We start from the raw sequence: 16,363 nt of genomic DNA, 5'->3' as shown, positions 1-16,363 counted from the left end.
AAGTGGTATTGAAATACCTAGGTATTTAGCAATGTTTATATTAATAATGAATACTTACAATTTTATTCGTATTTCTGACTTTAGCACCTCATAACTTTTGTACTTTTGGCAGTTGATTATCTGCTGATGTGATTTATTTTGGTCCAGCTGACAGCTATGACAGTAGTAAACATTACTTTCAATTTGTAAATATTGATAGACTTGTAGTGAAATAAATTAAAATTCCTTTATTTAACTTAACAAAATAACTGGAAAACAAGGGTCATAATGGTTCCATATTGAGGAGTTTGCATCAGGACATCAGTTGACACGTACTGCCATAGCCAAGAAGCCATATAACTCTGAAGTTTTTGAACTCAAAATTTCATTTTAATTTATAACGTGCATACACAAACGTGCATACACAAACAACCATCAGGATATGTGGTTTCTGTCCTTCTAAGCCCTCACAAATTTCAATTTCACTTCAGTCTTGTACCTGAATTTTCTCATATGTGATCTTGAGCGAACAGGTTCTCTCTCAGAGAAAACACCAACAACTGAGTTAAACATTTGAAACAAAAGTAGTTAAACAGAGTTTCTGATGGACCATTAGTTAACCCACAAAATATAAGTGTAAAAGTAAGCCAGGCAGAGGCCTTAGGGAAACAAGAAAATATCTTGTAACTCCCCAAGTAAATTTGTTAACAAAAGGGGATCCAAGATATCACAGGATCAGCTCACTGGTAATACCATGCATGGTCAACAGCAGTGAAGCATTCTCGCCTGGCTTCCATCTATGTGTGATGCAAATAAGGCTTTCTTAACCATTGGGCCAGCTTATACACTGAGCAAGAGAATGTAGTAAAAACTTGGAGGTGACCCATTCTTGTTTCAAGGGGTCTTGTGTTACACATGAACGTTAGAACTCATGATTTCTGATTTTCTATGGATGTGTTTGGTTTGCCAGTCCACTACAGTAACTCTAAACAGCGTCTTTACTACTCACGCCACTTAAGGTACCAAACAATGATATCCTTGACTTGTTTGACCTTCCTCTTGCCTGAAATAACTTTTGTGCCTTCCTGTATGCCCAGGAACAAACACAGTGCACTGCAATGGATGTTTCAAAACTATCTTATTGTCAAAGTTGTTTGAAATTGGACCAGTGGATTAAAAAATGTAATTGTGAGGAATTGTCAGATGTATAATTCACGTTGCTCATTAAGAAAAGACTGAAAAATGGGGGATTCTCTAAATTCAGCATAATTGAGGAGAAAAATGCTGCTCTGTGAAGCTAATCGTTCTGGTAAGGCACTTAGTTACATGTTTGCCTGGCTGGGATTAACATTAGCTTGATAGTTGTTTAGTTTGTTCATTACCTTCTTTAGTTTGTTCATTGTCTTCTGCACTCTGTTCCCAGAACTGTTGTAAGGTTTAGTCAGCAAAACTGATGTTTTGTCAGGCAAATTTAATCAGAGATAAATGTAAATGAAAAACTCTTTAAGCAACAAATCAACGCTATTTTTTTATAAGAACTTTATGAAAATTGAGCTTCAGTGTTTCTTGCAAATAGCATATTGGAAAATTGTGGGATACACAGATGAAATTTTATGTGTGGGCAGGAATTTGTATACTACCTAATAAAAAGGGTAGCCCATAGTATATTGAGAGACAAGCAATTCTTGAGCCATCCATGTGTTTCAGCTCTATCAACAGGATATTGTCTCACTAAAAAACTTAATATAAATATTAGACCATAAATAATATTTTATATTTTTCAAACATGAACACAACTATGTCAAAGTAATAACATAGCAACTGCAGATAATTTCTAGAATAGACATAGAGCTTGACATAATGCAAATCATAGAATCATAGAATCATAGAATATCCTGAGTTGGAAGGGACCCTTAAGGATCATCAAGTCCAACTCTTGACACCGCACAGGTCTACCCAAAAGTTCAGACCATGTGACTAAGTGCACAGTCCAATCTCTTCTTAAATTCAGACAGGCTCGGTGCAGTGACCACTTCCCTGGGGAGCCCTGTTCCAGTGTGCAACCACCCTCTCTGTGAAGAACCCCCTCCTGACGTCAAGCCTAAATTTCCCCCTGCCTCAGCTTAACCCCGTTCCCGCGGGTCCTGTCACTGGTGTTAATGGAGAAAAGGTCTCCTGCCTCTCGACACCCCTTACGAGGAAGTTGTAGACTGTGATGAGGTCTCCCCCTCAGCCTCCTCTTCTCCAGGCTGAACAGGCCCAGTGACCTCAGCCGTTCTTCGTACGTCTTCCCCTCCAGGCCTTTCACCCTCTTCGTAGCCCCTCCTCTGGACACTCTCCAACAGTTTCATGTCCTTTTTATACTGTGGTGTCCCAGAACTGCACACAGTACTCGAGGTGAGGCTGCACCAGCGCAGAGTAGAGCGGGACAATCACCTCCCTTGACCTACTAGCGATGCCGTGCTTGATGCACCCCAGGACACGGTTGGCCCTCCTGGCTGCCAGGGCACACTGCTGGCTCATATTCAATTTGCTGTCTACCACGACCCCCAGATCCCTCTCTTCTAGGCTGCTCTGCAGCGTCTTATCGCCCAGTCTGTACATAAAGCCAGGGTTTCCCCGTCCCAGGTGCAGGACCCGGCACAAATAACTGGATCTACCAGAAAACATGGAAAAAAATAGATGATAATTCTCCGTTGATTAGTGTTTTGAATATACAAGATTACATAATTATTGATTTTTAGAAGGAATTACTTTTCCCTGTCCCTAAGGAGAAGCAAGTAGAAACTTATGAGCACTTTTATGGTGTTTTAAGGTAGAGGCCTCAATATTCTGCTAGAGCAGATCTCTATGCTCTCAAATGCCCTCTTCTGAGAAAGGTACAAATACAGTAATACATGTATATTGAAGACTAATGGTTTTCTGCCTTGCTGTGAGGGAGAAATGAGCTTTGTGATCTGGAAATAGGCCATTATTTGAAGCTGTAAAGCAATAAAACTCCTAACACAAACTCTGTTCTACCAAACTTCAGGAAACCGCATAGGACATTTTCACATAGAACTGCTTTCATATAGAAAAGTATAAGTCTTTAAAGAAATGCTTGCATAAGGGTAATAAATCTGGTTTTGATCAGCAAAAAGAATAGTATTAGTGCTATACAGTGTGATTAAAAGACCTTGCAAACTGTCCACTGCCAGTTAATTTCTGACCTCCAGTAACTCACTTCCCCTCTGTGCTCTATTCTGGTCCCACCATATGTTGTTCACCAAGTTAGTCTACAAACATTCTGAGGTTATGCCTCTTAGTCAGGCTCTGGTCTTGGATGAGATTTCTATGTTCTGTTGTAATGCAAACAACAAAAATATAATGGAGACTACTCATTGCAAATAGTCTTTTGTAGTATCGATTCTCCAGCGAGGAAGGAATGAAATGAACTATTGTATTTAAATGCTGAACTTTCCCCCATTCTTGTGTTGACTATCTTCTTTTCCAGCAGGCTGAGGGATAGTCACAAATGAAGACGTTTGCTCAAGCCACCGCTTCTCTTCCGATTTAGTTTTTAGTTTCCCAAGGGCAGAATTCTGCTGTTTTCTCCTGAATGAAACACTGCCAAATGGGAGTGTACCAGCTGTCTTTTGCACAGAAGAATAAAGTTTAATGTAGGCTGTTATTGCTTGCTGGACAAAATGTTCATGTCCAAACAGAAATGACTTGCCTATCTGGGGCTCTTACGCTGAAAAGCGGGAGAACACTGAAAAGGAAAACAAACATCTTTTTAACCTGGTTCACTCTTGAAAAAAAAATACACATTTTTAGATTCAGAGGAGAACTAGCTTCCAGACCATTCCAAAAACCTATTCTCCTTGTATCCAAGGAGTTTTCTTTTATTTATTCCTCCCACCCCCTGACTGTAGCATTCTCCAAAACCAGGTTGGGAGAAAGAAAATCAACCTCATGGGCAGCAAGCAGAAATCTGGTTTTATTTTGTGGGTTTTTTCCCTCCCCCCATTCTCCCTTTTTTCCCAACTGTTGCATGTGCTGCCAGTACTGATGACTACCCAGACACTTCTGAGTAGGACATCTCACTCTGCTTGGGACAATTCACATGTGCTCACCAGGCAGACATTTGTCTGTGGTTGGCTCTAAAACCACAAGTTCCTGAAACTGAAATTGCAACAAAATTTAGGAGTTTTAATCATAACAGTATTCCCAAAGTCTTTGTCCAGTTACCTGTTAGTATTCAGTCTGAGCTCTGGGTATTCAGGTCCCTCTAAAAATGGCATTGCTGCATTACCTGAGTACTATAGGATGATTTAACACATTTCTTGCCACTTTTCTTCCTCATCTGTATTTTGCTTTTGCCTGTGTAGAACTGATAAATGCTGATGCAGTTGTGGGATCAAATCTTAGTTGCTGATAAATAGAGGACATTTTGAAGTTGATAGCATCTTGCTTCTCTATATTACTTGGGTAAAATTCAACCTTAAAAATAAAACAAAACTGGAACCTAGTTCCCTTCAATATTTTCTTCTAGTTGGACAATTGCCTTAGGAATTGCATATATTATATAAATGGTGGTTTTTTTTTTGTTCGTTTGTTTGTTTTTTTGGTATGCACTGGTATTTATCATGGATAGAAAAATAGTAAATGTATCTCAAATTAAAATACCAGGGCTGGTTTCACCAATATTTCTATTTTTTTCTTTGTCACTTTAGTCTTCTGGAATTCTAGGTCACATCTTAGATGTAAAAACCTGATATCTCAGCTATTGAAATTTCCAGTGACAGTCCTCACAAGCTCCTAGCTTGGAAAATTAGAAAATTTTTCTGAATTCCTCCAATATTCATACTATTAAAAACAAAAATAAAAAAGTGAAGCCCAGGTTTAGAAGCTATGCAAGATAAGAAAGATTCAGTCTGTGGAGAGACGAACACCATAGATCAGTAATACAATATTTAAATCAATATACTTCCTGGCAGGATGTCAGTGCAAAGAAGAGCGTAGGAGTAATGTGATCTCTTAACTCTGATGAAATGAGCAGCTGCATTCAAACCTGTTTAAAATGTGCTTGTCTGAAGTTCCTGAAAGAAGGAAACCATGGTTATAAACATGGATTTCTGGTGGCAGAAAGGTAGATAAGAAAGATAGGGGACAAACTGGGAAGGAAAAGATACAATTCTAGCCAGTTTGCTTTAGTGCCAAAGGTGAACTTACCTTAAATTTTCTTCATAATTGCTCCTATCCTAAAAATAAACATATCTGACATATAAACATGGCTGAACATAACAGGAACAATTTTTGTTTGAGTCCTTGATTCCTCTTATATTTTTGTTCATGCACCAGAAATTCTTCTACACTCCCAGCCTCTTTGTGGAAAATTCAAGATAAAACTCCTGGTTGTAGAGAATTTATAGTGAGAGCTGAAATTAGTGTGAAGTAACCTCATCTGTGTTTTTTTAACTAGTTTTACCTTAGCAAAGACTGGCCTCATCAATATATTTGTTCTATGTACTTTTATCTATGTATATTCTCTATTTTTCATGACTTTAAATTCAACACCTTCAGGAACTGTCTTGACAAGGAGAATGTCTAAGTTATAACATCATGGGGGAAATGCCAACCTCTTCTGAGGGATGCAGCCATACATCTTTGAAACCCTTCCATACCCTTTCAGAAACAGAACAAGAGTCTGACCAAAACAGTAAGGTTCCCGAGACATCCAGCTTGTGGGCAGACCTCTTCTGTTTCATTCACAGTTTTTTGTCATTGCCTGTAGGTTTGCATGGGCCTCACTGAAGGAGAGGTGTTGGTGGGAGGAAGACAGAAGGATGGAGAGGAAAAGATTCTCCATCCAAGCCAGTAGTGAGCATGCAAGAAGTTCATGATATCTGGAAAAAAAAAAAAAAAGTTTTATTTTTCTACCCGTACTGCTAGGGTTGTGACGCAATAAAACTGCTTTCTCCCAGATCACTGTAAAAGGTTCTTAGCGGCAAGAATGGAAAACTTCTGCCTGTAATGGCATTAATTATTGTTTTTTAAACAGTCATCCCCTTTGGTATTGCGTGCCGTGGTGTTTAAAGTGATGCTTTAAAAGTATTCCTAGTACATGGTAGATCTTTATTGCTAAAATGAAGTTTGTTTGTTTGTTTGTTTGTTTGTTTGTTTGTTTTTATCTGAGTATCTGAATAACACATTATAGCTGCAGTACTGGCTTTTTTTTTTTTTTTTTTTTTTTTTTTTTTTTTTTTTTTTTTTTTTTTTTTTTTTTTTTTCCCTGCCTCCTACATGTTCTTTTGTTGTGGTTGGCCCTCAGTCTTACCAATTTAATCACAAGAATCATGATTAAATGGTGGAATCATCATTAAGAGGTCCATGCTTCTGCAAAAAGAATGATATAATACAGTGTTCCATTATTGCTGTTGTTTTTAGAGACACAGGATCAACAGTTTCCAAAGGATACTCAAAAAGAAAGCTAGCACCAAATGCCTCCCTTGCACAAAAATGCTTGATCGGTGTAGTTTTTATTTGAGCAATTTACCATTAGAATCATGCTTGACCATTAATAAATTAAATAAATAGCATTTTTGGCTTCCTGATAGAGAATCTGATATTTCCTGGCTTCCCACATATATTGTTTAAAGCCAAGTCACAGTTCTTTGAAAAGTTACTGCCTGGCTTGTCTTCAAGGAACACTTCTTGTGTCCCATCTTAAATGCTGAATACTGACCATGCACACCATGTTCTTATGTTAATATACATATGGCTGTTTTGTATTTATTTATTTTTTTTGACTAGGTCTAATAAGAAAGTAAGTGGGAAGTCAAAAAAAGTTTGGTAACAGTTTCCCAGAATTAACTGACTAGCCAGTGCCAAAGAAAAGATCTTGTATTTCTGAAGTTTGCAGGATGGAAAAGAATGATGCAGGGGATCAACATGACTGGGTATATATCATGCCACAGAACTGTACCTGATTTAATCTAGGCTATCTTGCCTGCCTTTTGCTGCTAGTTGAAGAGAAATAACCATTTTCCAAGGGAAACTCTTCTGCTATGAATGAAGTTCAAAGTTTTCAAAAATGAAGCATATCTGATTTTTTTTTGTTTTTTTTTTTTTGTTTGTTTTTGTATTTCTGTCGTTCTTCCATTATCTCATACAGTGCTTTTGATGACTGTAGAATAAGTTTATAGCACTAATCTCTTCCACATATGTATTTACAGTTTTATCAGAGAAGCACAATGCTTCCAGGCATGCTGATAAAGGCAAAAGTATGTGTTACATTCTGAAACAAGCAAATAGGTCTTACAGTTGCAGTTTTCCTGAGCAGTTAATGTTAAGATTACCACAGCAATCTTCTAGTTACGTCCCTCTCTCTTCCTCTCCACCTGAAGATCAATCCTGAAGCAGGCTGTTCTAAGAAATCGGGAATTCAGAAATAGTCAGGAAACTGCATCCTGAGCTCAGAAAGTGAAGTCATGTGCTTGAAAACTAGAGGAAGCACCAGAGCAGTCACTTGGTACAGGATGGGCACTGTCAATTACCTACTTTCCTGTCTTTTGGACGATAGCTCCCAGTTGTGTTGGTAGACTTCTCCAAAATGATGCACTTGAATTCTGAGGTCAAAGCCATTGCTCCAGCTCCAGAGAAGTGCCCTAACCACAAAACTATAGGCTATTTTTCGGGGTTACACTACTGCCTGTCCTGCTCCAGAGCTGGATTGCTTTCAAGAATGCATGAGTTATAGGGCCAGAAGGTCGGTATGCATGAGAGAGCCTGACTTGGTAGATATTTTATGTTACACAGTAATTGGATACAACAAGAAATAAAGCTAAGGGCAGCCACAGCAATCCTGGGTCTTCCCCTCCTATCTGAGTGACCTGACCTCTCTTGGATTACAGAGCTGGATCTTGCGCGTTCCTGTTTTCCTTGGCCAGTCTTTTTACGCTCCTGGGTACGTGATAGCACAGCTCCAGCATGACATGTTTCATGAGCTTATGAACACATACTTGAAGCTGATTTCTGTATCTAAAATAGGTAAAAACTTAACCTGTGAAAAGCAAAGGCAGCCAGGCCCTGTTTTGTGTCTAGTGTAAGGTTATTTTCTGCATCAGTTCACACATTCAAAATATGGGTTCGGCTGGGGAGTTGCAGCAGCTGGCACAAACTCCTAAAGAAGATGAAAACTGTCACACAGGAGCTTCCATCGTCCCTGACATGGGGAGCCCCTCAGTGCAGTGGGATTCATAGACTCTTGCTGTCATTTGCACAAGTATTAGCAGTTTTCAACACTTGAGACCACATGCCAAGGTAGTTCTTTGATATTGTAACAGGACAGAACTGCTCTGTTCTTGCCAGAAGCTGGAGACTTCTCACTTATATTTTGTTTCTTCTCATTCTGCTCTGTGTGCAGACAGGCAGCATTCACCATGTTGGGTTTGCATTGGTAGTTTACCACAATGATCTGTTTTTATGAGAACAGCGAAGTTTCTCTTCTCTTTTGCATGTAATTACCTAAAACACTTGTAGTCCACAGCATATTGCTGGCATCAGGTGACCTTGTTTGCACCCTTACTGGCTTGAATAGGGGGCTTGTGTGCCAGGTTTAGGAAGGCGTGACTTACCAGCTAGTCAGGGGCAACTCTGATTAGAAATTCCATGTTCTGACATGATACACATTTGACCTGTTGGAGTAAAATAGAGTAATACACTCCCTTTACATATCTGAAGGTTCAGGCTTTGAGTGGGATCAGTGACAGAAATAGGTGTTGCATTCCTACCTGTCTGTAGAATACTTGCTAACATGCACTGCAGTGTTTGATTATAACCATACAATAGTGGCTTTGATTAATAATGCTTTATGAGTTGTAACATAGACTTACTGAATTAAATCTTACTTATTCTGTTGGATGGCTTTCCATGCCCCAAATAAAACGGTTTCAGAAATTACAAAGCTATTATAACGTTTCTCTACATTATAGACTTTTTTAGCTTTCTGTCAGCTTTACAAAATTCCTGTATAGGAATCCTTGACATGAAAGGGAAGTTGTTTTAACTTCCATTTGTGATGATAAAGGGTGGTTGTAGTAAGACAGGGTTTCACAAAGAAAGGGGTTGTGGAAAGTGTCTCTCCTTTTGATGTGTCTCTAGACCTATACTTTTCCCCATCAGAATAAGAGAAATGAAACTGGAGAGGTGATATCCCTGCTGAAAAGGGCCAAACTCCCTCCCTGAAGGACAGTAGAGTTAGTATAATTACTTCTTTGTGTTCTTGCATTTAAAAAGAAAATAGAAGAGTATGTCAGAGCGGTGCTGGCATAAGACATCTTGTGGAGAGCTCTCTTCTGCCTTTTTCTTGAAGATGTAGTCTCGTAATTCCTGTTTGTTTTTTTTTTTCCCTCCCCTTTCTACATAAAACATAAAGCAATGGGCATCAGTTTTTTTTATCTACTACTGAAAAGCAGCCATCAGTACAGATAAACATGAGAACAATTTGAGAGGAAGCGTGGAACAACTATATTCAACTGAAACTAATTACCTTGATTAGATTTTGGCCTGGCTGTGGGGGTTGACATCCAATGGTCTTGGCGACAATACCTGTGAACAAAGCCAAGTCTGGTCTTGATTCATTTAAAGAATCTGGACAAACCTTCTGGACCTTGTGTGCTGAATTCTAAGCAGTGCAAAAATAGGCCACTTATTTAAAGTGCCCATGACTACCATGGATGTCAGGAGGCACCTTGCATACTTATAGATGAATGAGATTTTGGGGGTTTTAGAAACACCTGTCTCTATTGAAAGGTGATTCTGTTTCAAGCATGCAATCTGGCAAAATTTTAGGTCTGCATCAGAGCATTCTCCACTCTCAGCAGTAGGATTAGCACTTTCATTTCCTTTAGCACTTCCAACTTCTCCCCTTAAATTTTAGTCAAAAACTGACATTGAGATCTTGTAAACTTAGAAGATTACCTAAAAGATGTCTTACCTACTCTGCTATAGTAGTTCCTTATCTTTATCTCTCTAGAGGTTAAATACATGTTAAGTCTGCTTTGAAGGGTGAGAAGTGTTTATTATTGCTGTGTCAGTCTTCTCTTAGGTCTTCATCATTATTGTGGTTTAATCCAGCCGGCAGCTAAACACCAAACAGCCAGGACAACTGTAAACACATTTTTGATATGTTGGTGTCTTTCTTTGTTAGGAAAATAGCATGTTTTTATGTTAGGACTACCTATATAACATCTCAAGTGTCTACTGTGTTAGACATATCTATGTTTATTGGAGTGTCTTGGCATCACACTGAAGGAAAAAAAAAAAAAAAAAAAAAAAAAGCATTACTTGGAAGGATTTGAAGCTTTACTGGGAAGAGACGGATGACTATTTCATCTATACACTATTACAAAAATACAGTCCATTAAGAGCAAAGGTCTTCTAGAAAGACTTGAAATGTCCTTACCTCTGAACTGGAAGCTTCTGAGCTGCACTCATTTTGGCCCCCTAGAAATACTCTTCTCTCCCTTCCCTGAGAGAACAAAATTAAATAAACTGTAGAAATGAGCTGTGACAGTTCATTGGTGAGCATTGGAAATGCTCATTGGTGAGCATGAGGAAATTTAGTACTTCTACTCTGATATCATGGAAGCACATTTAAAACACTACTAACTGAATTGGACAAGTGTTGATGAAAATCCAGGAGCTGCTAAGAGATGCTCTGCAGAACAAGAAATTCTAATAGACAACCATAGGAAAAGTATTTTTGCCAACTGGCTTATTATTTTAAGTTAACAACTGGCTTATTCTCTAACCTATTCCTTAACATCTAAAGTAAATATTGAATTCTCCCTTGTTTACAAACCTTCTTAAGCTATTTGCCTAGGAGGCCTTGCAGTAATGAAGTCCTCAAAGTTGTGTTTTAAGCATTTCCTCCTGTTGCAATAGCAAATCCATCAAGTTTTTCGGACTCCCACAAAGACAGCAAATGAAGGCTGTAAGAGCCTTAAGCCCCAAAACATTTCAGAAGCAATTTGAAATAACAAAAATAAGCTTTTGGACACCTCTCCCTCCTTCGGCAGGGAACTTGTCTAGATAGGGACTCCAGGGCTGAACAGGCAGACAGGAGTTCACCTCATGTAACCTGGTATTCCTTTCTCCTCTCCACAGCCATCCACAAATGAGCTGTCACAGTATTGGCAGGAGTCTCCTGAGCCTTCACTAGCCAGAAATTTGCCCAGCTGTTTGGCCCAGGATTTCACAGAAAAAGAGGAAACCTTTCTAGCTGAAGCTTCTGTAAAGTCACTGGTTCAGTGATGAAAGCAGAAGCTTCCCTATGAGGGAAAGAGAGTAGCTGGAAGCTGTGATTTTTCAACAGGGCCTGGCCTCTTCATGATAGATATTCACCCTAGAATATACCCCTAATCTCTTAGGAAAAGTGGTGAGATTGCAAAGGCAGTAAGGTCTCATTTTTTTCTAACAGTATGTGTAAAGTTAAAACTCCATTACAATCTTGTGGTTTGAAACTGTGTCTCTTCTAACAGCTACTTGTATTGCCATTGCAGGATGACTTGGAAATTTGCCTTGTCGGTCCTCCTGATGGCAGCGCTGGTTAGACTAACAGACACCAGGAAAAACCGCCCTGCAGGAGCCATCCCATCCCCGTACAAAGACAGCAGCAGCAACAATTCAGAGAGGAGGCAGCAGCTGAACAAGGAGGTGCTGGCCTCCAGCCAGGAGGCCCTTGTGGTCACCGAAAGGAAGTACCTCAAGAGCGACTGGTGCAAAACACAGCCCCTGAGGCAGACTGTCAGCGAGGAGGGCTGCATAAGCCGCACCATCATCAACCGCTTCTGCTATGGGCAGTGCAACTCCTTCTACATACCACGGCACGTGAAAAAGGAGGAGGAGTCCTTTCAGTCCTGTGCTTTCTGCAAGCCACATAAGGTCACCTCTTCGACAGTGCAGCTGGAGTGCCCTGAGCTGGACCCACCATTCCGACTCAAGAAAATTCAGAAGGTGAAGCAGTGCCGCTGCATGTCTGTGAATTTGAACAACTCGGGCAAACTGTGAGAGCAGACGTGTAGCTACTAATTGGTGTTGTCTCCACCAGACTTACTGCTGCCTCTCCTCTCCTGTTGGGCAGACTGTCTCTTCTTGTTTTTTTTTTTTTTTTTTTTTTTTTGTTTGTTTGTTTGTTTGATTTCTTTCAGAAGGCATCTCTCCAACAAGGAAAGGCTCCTTGTCACTTGCCTACTGGAATAAAGCTTTTTAACGGGCTGTGTTATGCACTTCACCATAAAGTTTCAGCGTATGTCCAGTATCATCTGGCGGTTGAATCTTCCGGAGTGGAGCAGGCTCCCAGAAGCTGGGATTGATCATCTAAGTGACCAGTTGGCTGAATCCAGCATTAATGTTTCCACTGTGTGGAGTAAAGCCCCCTGCCCTACACTCCAGTCCCTTCCATAAGAAGAGAACGCCTTCCTGATGCGTTGGTTCAGAGCTTGCTACACTCACTCTGACGTGCTGTGGTGCAGCCTGGAACCGGATGATGCAGACAAGAAGAGTAGCAAGGGGTAACACGCAGAAAGGAAGTGAGACCCTCTGATGAGGCTCAGCTTCTTAAGACAGCTTTAATTGTGCAATGACAAACTGTTCGGGGCTTGTAGTCTGAACTGCAGATGAGAACTGAAAGGGAGAGGGTGAAGCGTCAGGTCAGCCACCATGATCACATCAGCAGATTGAAGATGGATTCTTATGCTGCTGTGGCTGGAATACACTGAACACGTGGTCTCTGCAGCAGTGTTTGTTTTGTAACCTAGCTATAGTAAACAGCTGTTTAAAGTATTATAGACCTAGCCATGTATATTTTTCTTGTGGCAGAATATGCCAGAGATTAAAATGTGTTGAGTAAGAGACTTGGTTGCTAGGTCAGCTGCCTGGCTTAAAATGAACGTTTTAACTAGGCTTTTAGTAGGTTTTGTGTGTTATATATGTGTGTGTTTCTTAATTCAAAAGGACAACATCCATTTATATCTTATATTTATGCCTGCTCAGACTGGGGAAGGTGGATGGGTAGTGGAAGAGGAGCTGAGAACCCTAACAGTGTTTCACTTAAGGTATAAAAGCACTGTTGCACAAAGAACAAAATTTTGGTCATTGCTGGGTCCGAATACAAAAGCTGCCTTATGCATTAGTGTCATCAGGTGTTGGGAGTGGCATCTCTGACTGGAAACCATGCTAACATGTTAGAGTTGAAGGACAGACCCATCAGTCAGTGCTGTGGGAATGGTCACAGCTGTATGAACAGGGGGAGAGTCAGCAGTAATCACTACAGCTCTGGTGGTCCACTGTGCGTTTTTGTTTCTACATAATCAAGTGTTGGTGAACACTTGCAGTTCGTTTTGATCATACTGTGTTGTTATTCAGTTGGTGGAGTTAGCATGTCCTGTATATCCTGTTGTTCCAGTTCTGATCTGTATTAGTACCAGCTGCATTAAAATCCTAAGATGTCTAAAAACAAACCAGCCCCTTTCCCCAAACCAAAGCCTATGCATGCTCAATCGTCTGAAGCTTACAAATTAAAAATGACAAGTTGACTCCCTGATGCATGAATTAGGATTCAGCATCTGCATCTACTGAAACCAGCTTGCTGTGGGAACTCTTTCCTGCCAGCCTCTTTACATGTAGCCACTTCAAGGGGTTAACGTATTTAGACCTCTGGCCAGCCAAAGAGTTCAGTGCCACATTATGCGAGACAGGCTGCTCTAAGAGGCTTTTGGGACTGAGTTCCACAAGAGCTCACCAAGCGGTTTATGGAGATTGGCACGGGCAGGATGAGGTTAGTCAGGTATGTAGCCCTATTAGGTGAACAGCCATAGGTTTTCTGCTGATCATTCAGAAGTACACAGGGAGACCCTTCACACTGGATTGATTTAGAGGCTGTCAGTACAATGCTGCCAGAGTCATACCAGCCACCAAATGGGATGTGTTCATTCTAGGCTTGATAGTATCAATGTGGGTGTGGGGAAAGGTGGCAATAGCTGTAATCTATTATGACTCCAGGGATCTCAGTCTCCACTTGAAAGAAATGAACTGAAAGTCAGGCATTTTGGACTGGAGAGAGAAAAACACCCTAGTGACTTCAGTTAGGAAAAATGTGCAAGAATCTTTATCTTTAAGCTATGCCCTGCCTGTTTTTTTTTCCCCAGATTGCAATATGAATATGCTGCAGCTTAAAGCTCCATCTAGGAGCTATTGTTTATGTAAAAATTGAGTTGAGCTTGTGATGGTTAAAACTGTATTTAATTCTTGTTTTATAAATGAAAACAAAAATGAAGAAATGCTTTAAGTATAATGTAATTATTTTATAGGTCTACTATTAAATTATAGATTGAATAATAAAGCTACTATAGGGTTATATGGCATCCAGGTGTACAGGCTTTGCTTCAACACCTTGTGTCCAGCCACTCTCTTATCAGTATATTTTTCAGCTTCCTTTTGACCATACTAGATGCAGGTAAATGGATTGTCCTAAGAGCTTGTGAAAGCCTAGCTACTTCTCCCCTTTTCCCCTACCCCACCGCTCCACTGCAAAGATACCTGCAAGCGAAGAGAGGAAAACAGATTGAACTAATAGCAGATTCTGGAGTCATTTATTCATGTACAAATTCTGGCCTTTTTTTGGTTAACTGGCAAGAGCACAACCAAAGCTCACTGAACTGAACTGCTGACATCATTTGTGGAAAGAGAAGTAACTATTATCTCAACCTAAGTGATTTTACTTAAAATGCAGGTAGATCCTTATGTAATAGGTACCAACTTACCCCATAGGGAAAAAAAAAACAACACACCTGTATTAAGATTTAAATGAGTTTGAACTCTTGCTATCAACTCTTGAAGGAGTACACTGTATGAATCTCAAAGTATAGGGTAGTGTGTGTTATTTGCTGTTTGTTTGCTTGCTTTCCAACCCAGGGAAAAGGGAGTAACAAAATAATCTTAAAGGAAAACATGAGTGAGCATCATTTGGCCAGAAGAGATGCCTATCGTGGACCTTGAAAGAAGCACCTAGACCCACAACTAGGAAGGGAGGGCTGTCTCCTGTATGGCAGAGTAACTGACATTGCAGAAACCCTTTGCTGTCTTCCCTTTCCCCGATGTCTTGACCAAAGCCTCTCATAGTTCAGCAATTTAATTTGTGAATTTGTGAGTTTTGCTTGTTTGGTTTATAAGCAATTTGGTTTTACTGTTATGCTGTGCTTTCACTACCTAAGTAAGTGTGGTCAGGGCCCTCTACTAAGAACCTGCAAATGACTCCGTCACTTGGCTCAAAAGCAGCTCAGGCAGCCATCTTCTCCAACCACCCCCTCGCTTCTGCCCAATCTCTTAGCCACTGTCATGCTTTTCCAGTAGCTTCATTGCCCAGCACCCACCTGAACTTGTATCTGTTTGCATTACAACCCAGATTCCAGCTTGGCTCTCCCTGCCTCTAGCTGCCTGACTACCAAAGCGTACCAGAGGTTTATGCAGTAATCCAATAAAGTCCCTGTTGTGGAAGCAGTCCAAGACCAAGGCAAAATTCCCAGCATCGATGGAAGAGGCAGTAGGTCAGATAGATCCTGTATTTCTTAAATGCGACTGGTGTTAGCTGTACCACTGTGGAACTGCTGACTTGGCAGGGCACCAGTCTGTGATGAGTGACAAATGAAGACTCCCAGTTTCTAAGAGCTTAAATTTGAGCTACAGCTGAGAATAAATAAGAAAATAGTTTTGACTCAACAGAAAGTTTATCATTCTTTATCTTCAGAGAGACACCATGCTTCTGAGACAATGGACTTACAATTAGAAGCCTTTACAAGTAGGTTGGATGAATGTTTATCAGATACAGATGGGTCTGCCATAAGCAAGAGAATAACCTGGAAAACCTGTTCCATAACGTAGGTCTCATTTGATTGATGGGCAGTAGATCTGAATGACGTTGGACATTCTTTTTTGTCTTCTTCGTTTGTTGACCAGTTCATATTATCTTCAGAAAAAAAAATCAGCTCTATCAGTTTCACTTATTGTGTCTACAGCGGTTCAAATTTGGCGTAACTTAACTGATATAAAGGACTTGGCATAAACTCAGTTCTCCTTATTAACCTAGAGCATGCAAGAAAATAATGACAATGAAAAGACTTGCTACATGTTCTCTAAATTAATAAACTGTTTCCAACTTCTTACGCTCATCACTGAGAAATCAGGCAAGAAAAAATGACAACATATGGAAGATATTACTAATTGCATTCCCAATGCCACTGTTGGTTAATACTTAACTGACTTTTGGAAGTGCTTTGGGATGATGAAAGTTGCTACAAAAAAGCTAACCACTACTGCGTCATAACACATATGACAAAGTACC

General features: G+C 40.1%; 1 protein-coding gene across 1 annotated transcript in view; it reads left to right on the top strand.

Moving 5' to 3' along the window:
- GREM2 (gremlin 2, DAN family BMP antagonist) overlaps positions 1-12,108 on the top strand; it is a 39,071-nt gene extending 26,963 nt beyond the window's left edge. The window contains exon 2 of the mRNA XM_032184963.1: positions 11,526-12,108. Within this exon, the coding sequence (XP_032040854.1) occupies positions 11,527-12,033 (507 nt within the window). The 5' untranslated portion in view covers position 11,526 and the 3' untranslated portion in view covers positions 12,034-12,108. The remainder of the gene's footprint in view (positions 1-11,525) is intronic.
- Positions 12,109-16,363: the final 4,255 nt, after the last annotated feature.

Source organism: Aythya fuligula, chromosome 3 (assembly GCF_009819795.1).
Source record: "Aythya fuligula isolate bAytFul2 chromosome 3, bAytFul2.pri, whole genome shotgun sequence".
Taxonomy (NCBI): domain Eukaryota; kingdom Metazoa; phylum Chordata; class Aves; order Anseriformes; family Anatidae; genus Aythya; species Aythya fuligula.
The sequence above is the reverse complement of the archived record's forward strand: the minus strand, read 5'-3'. Positions and strand labels throughout refer to the sequence as shown.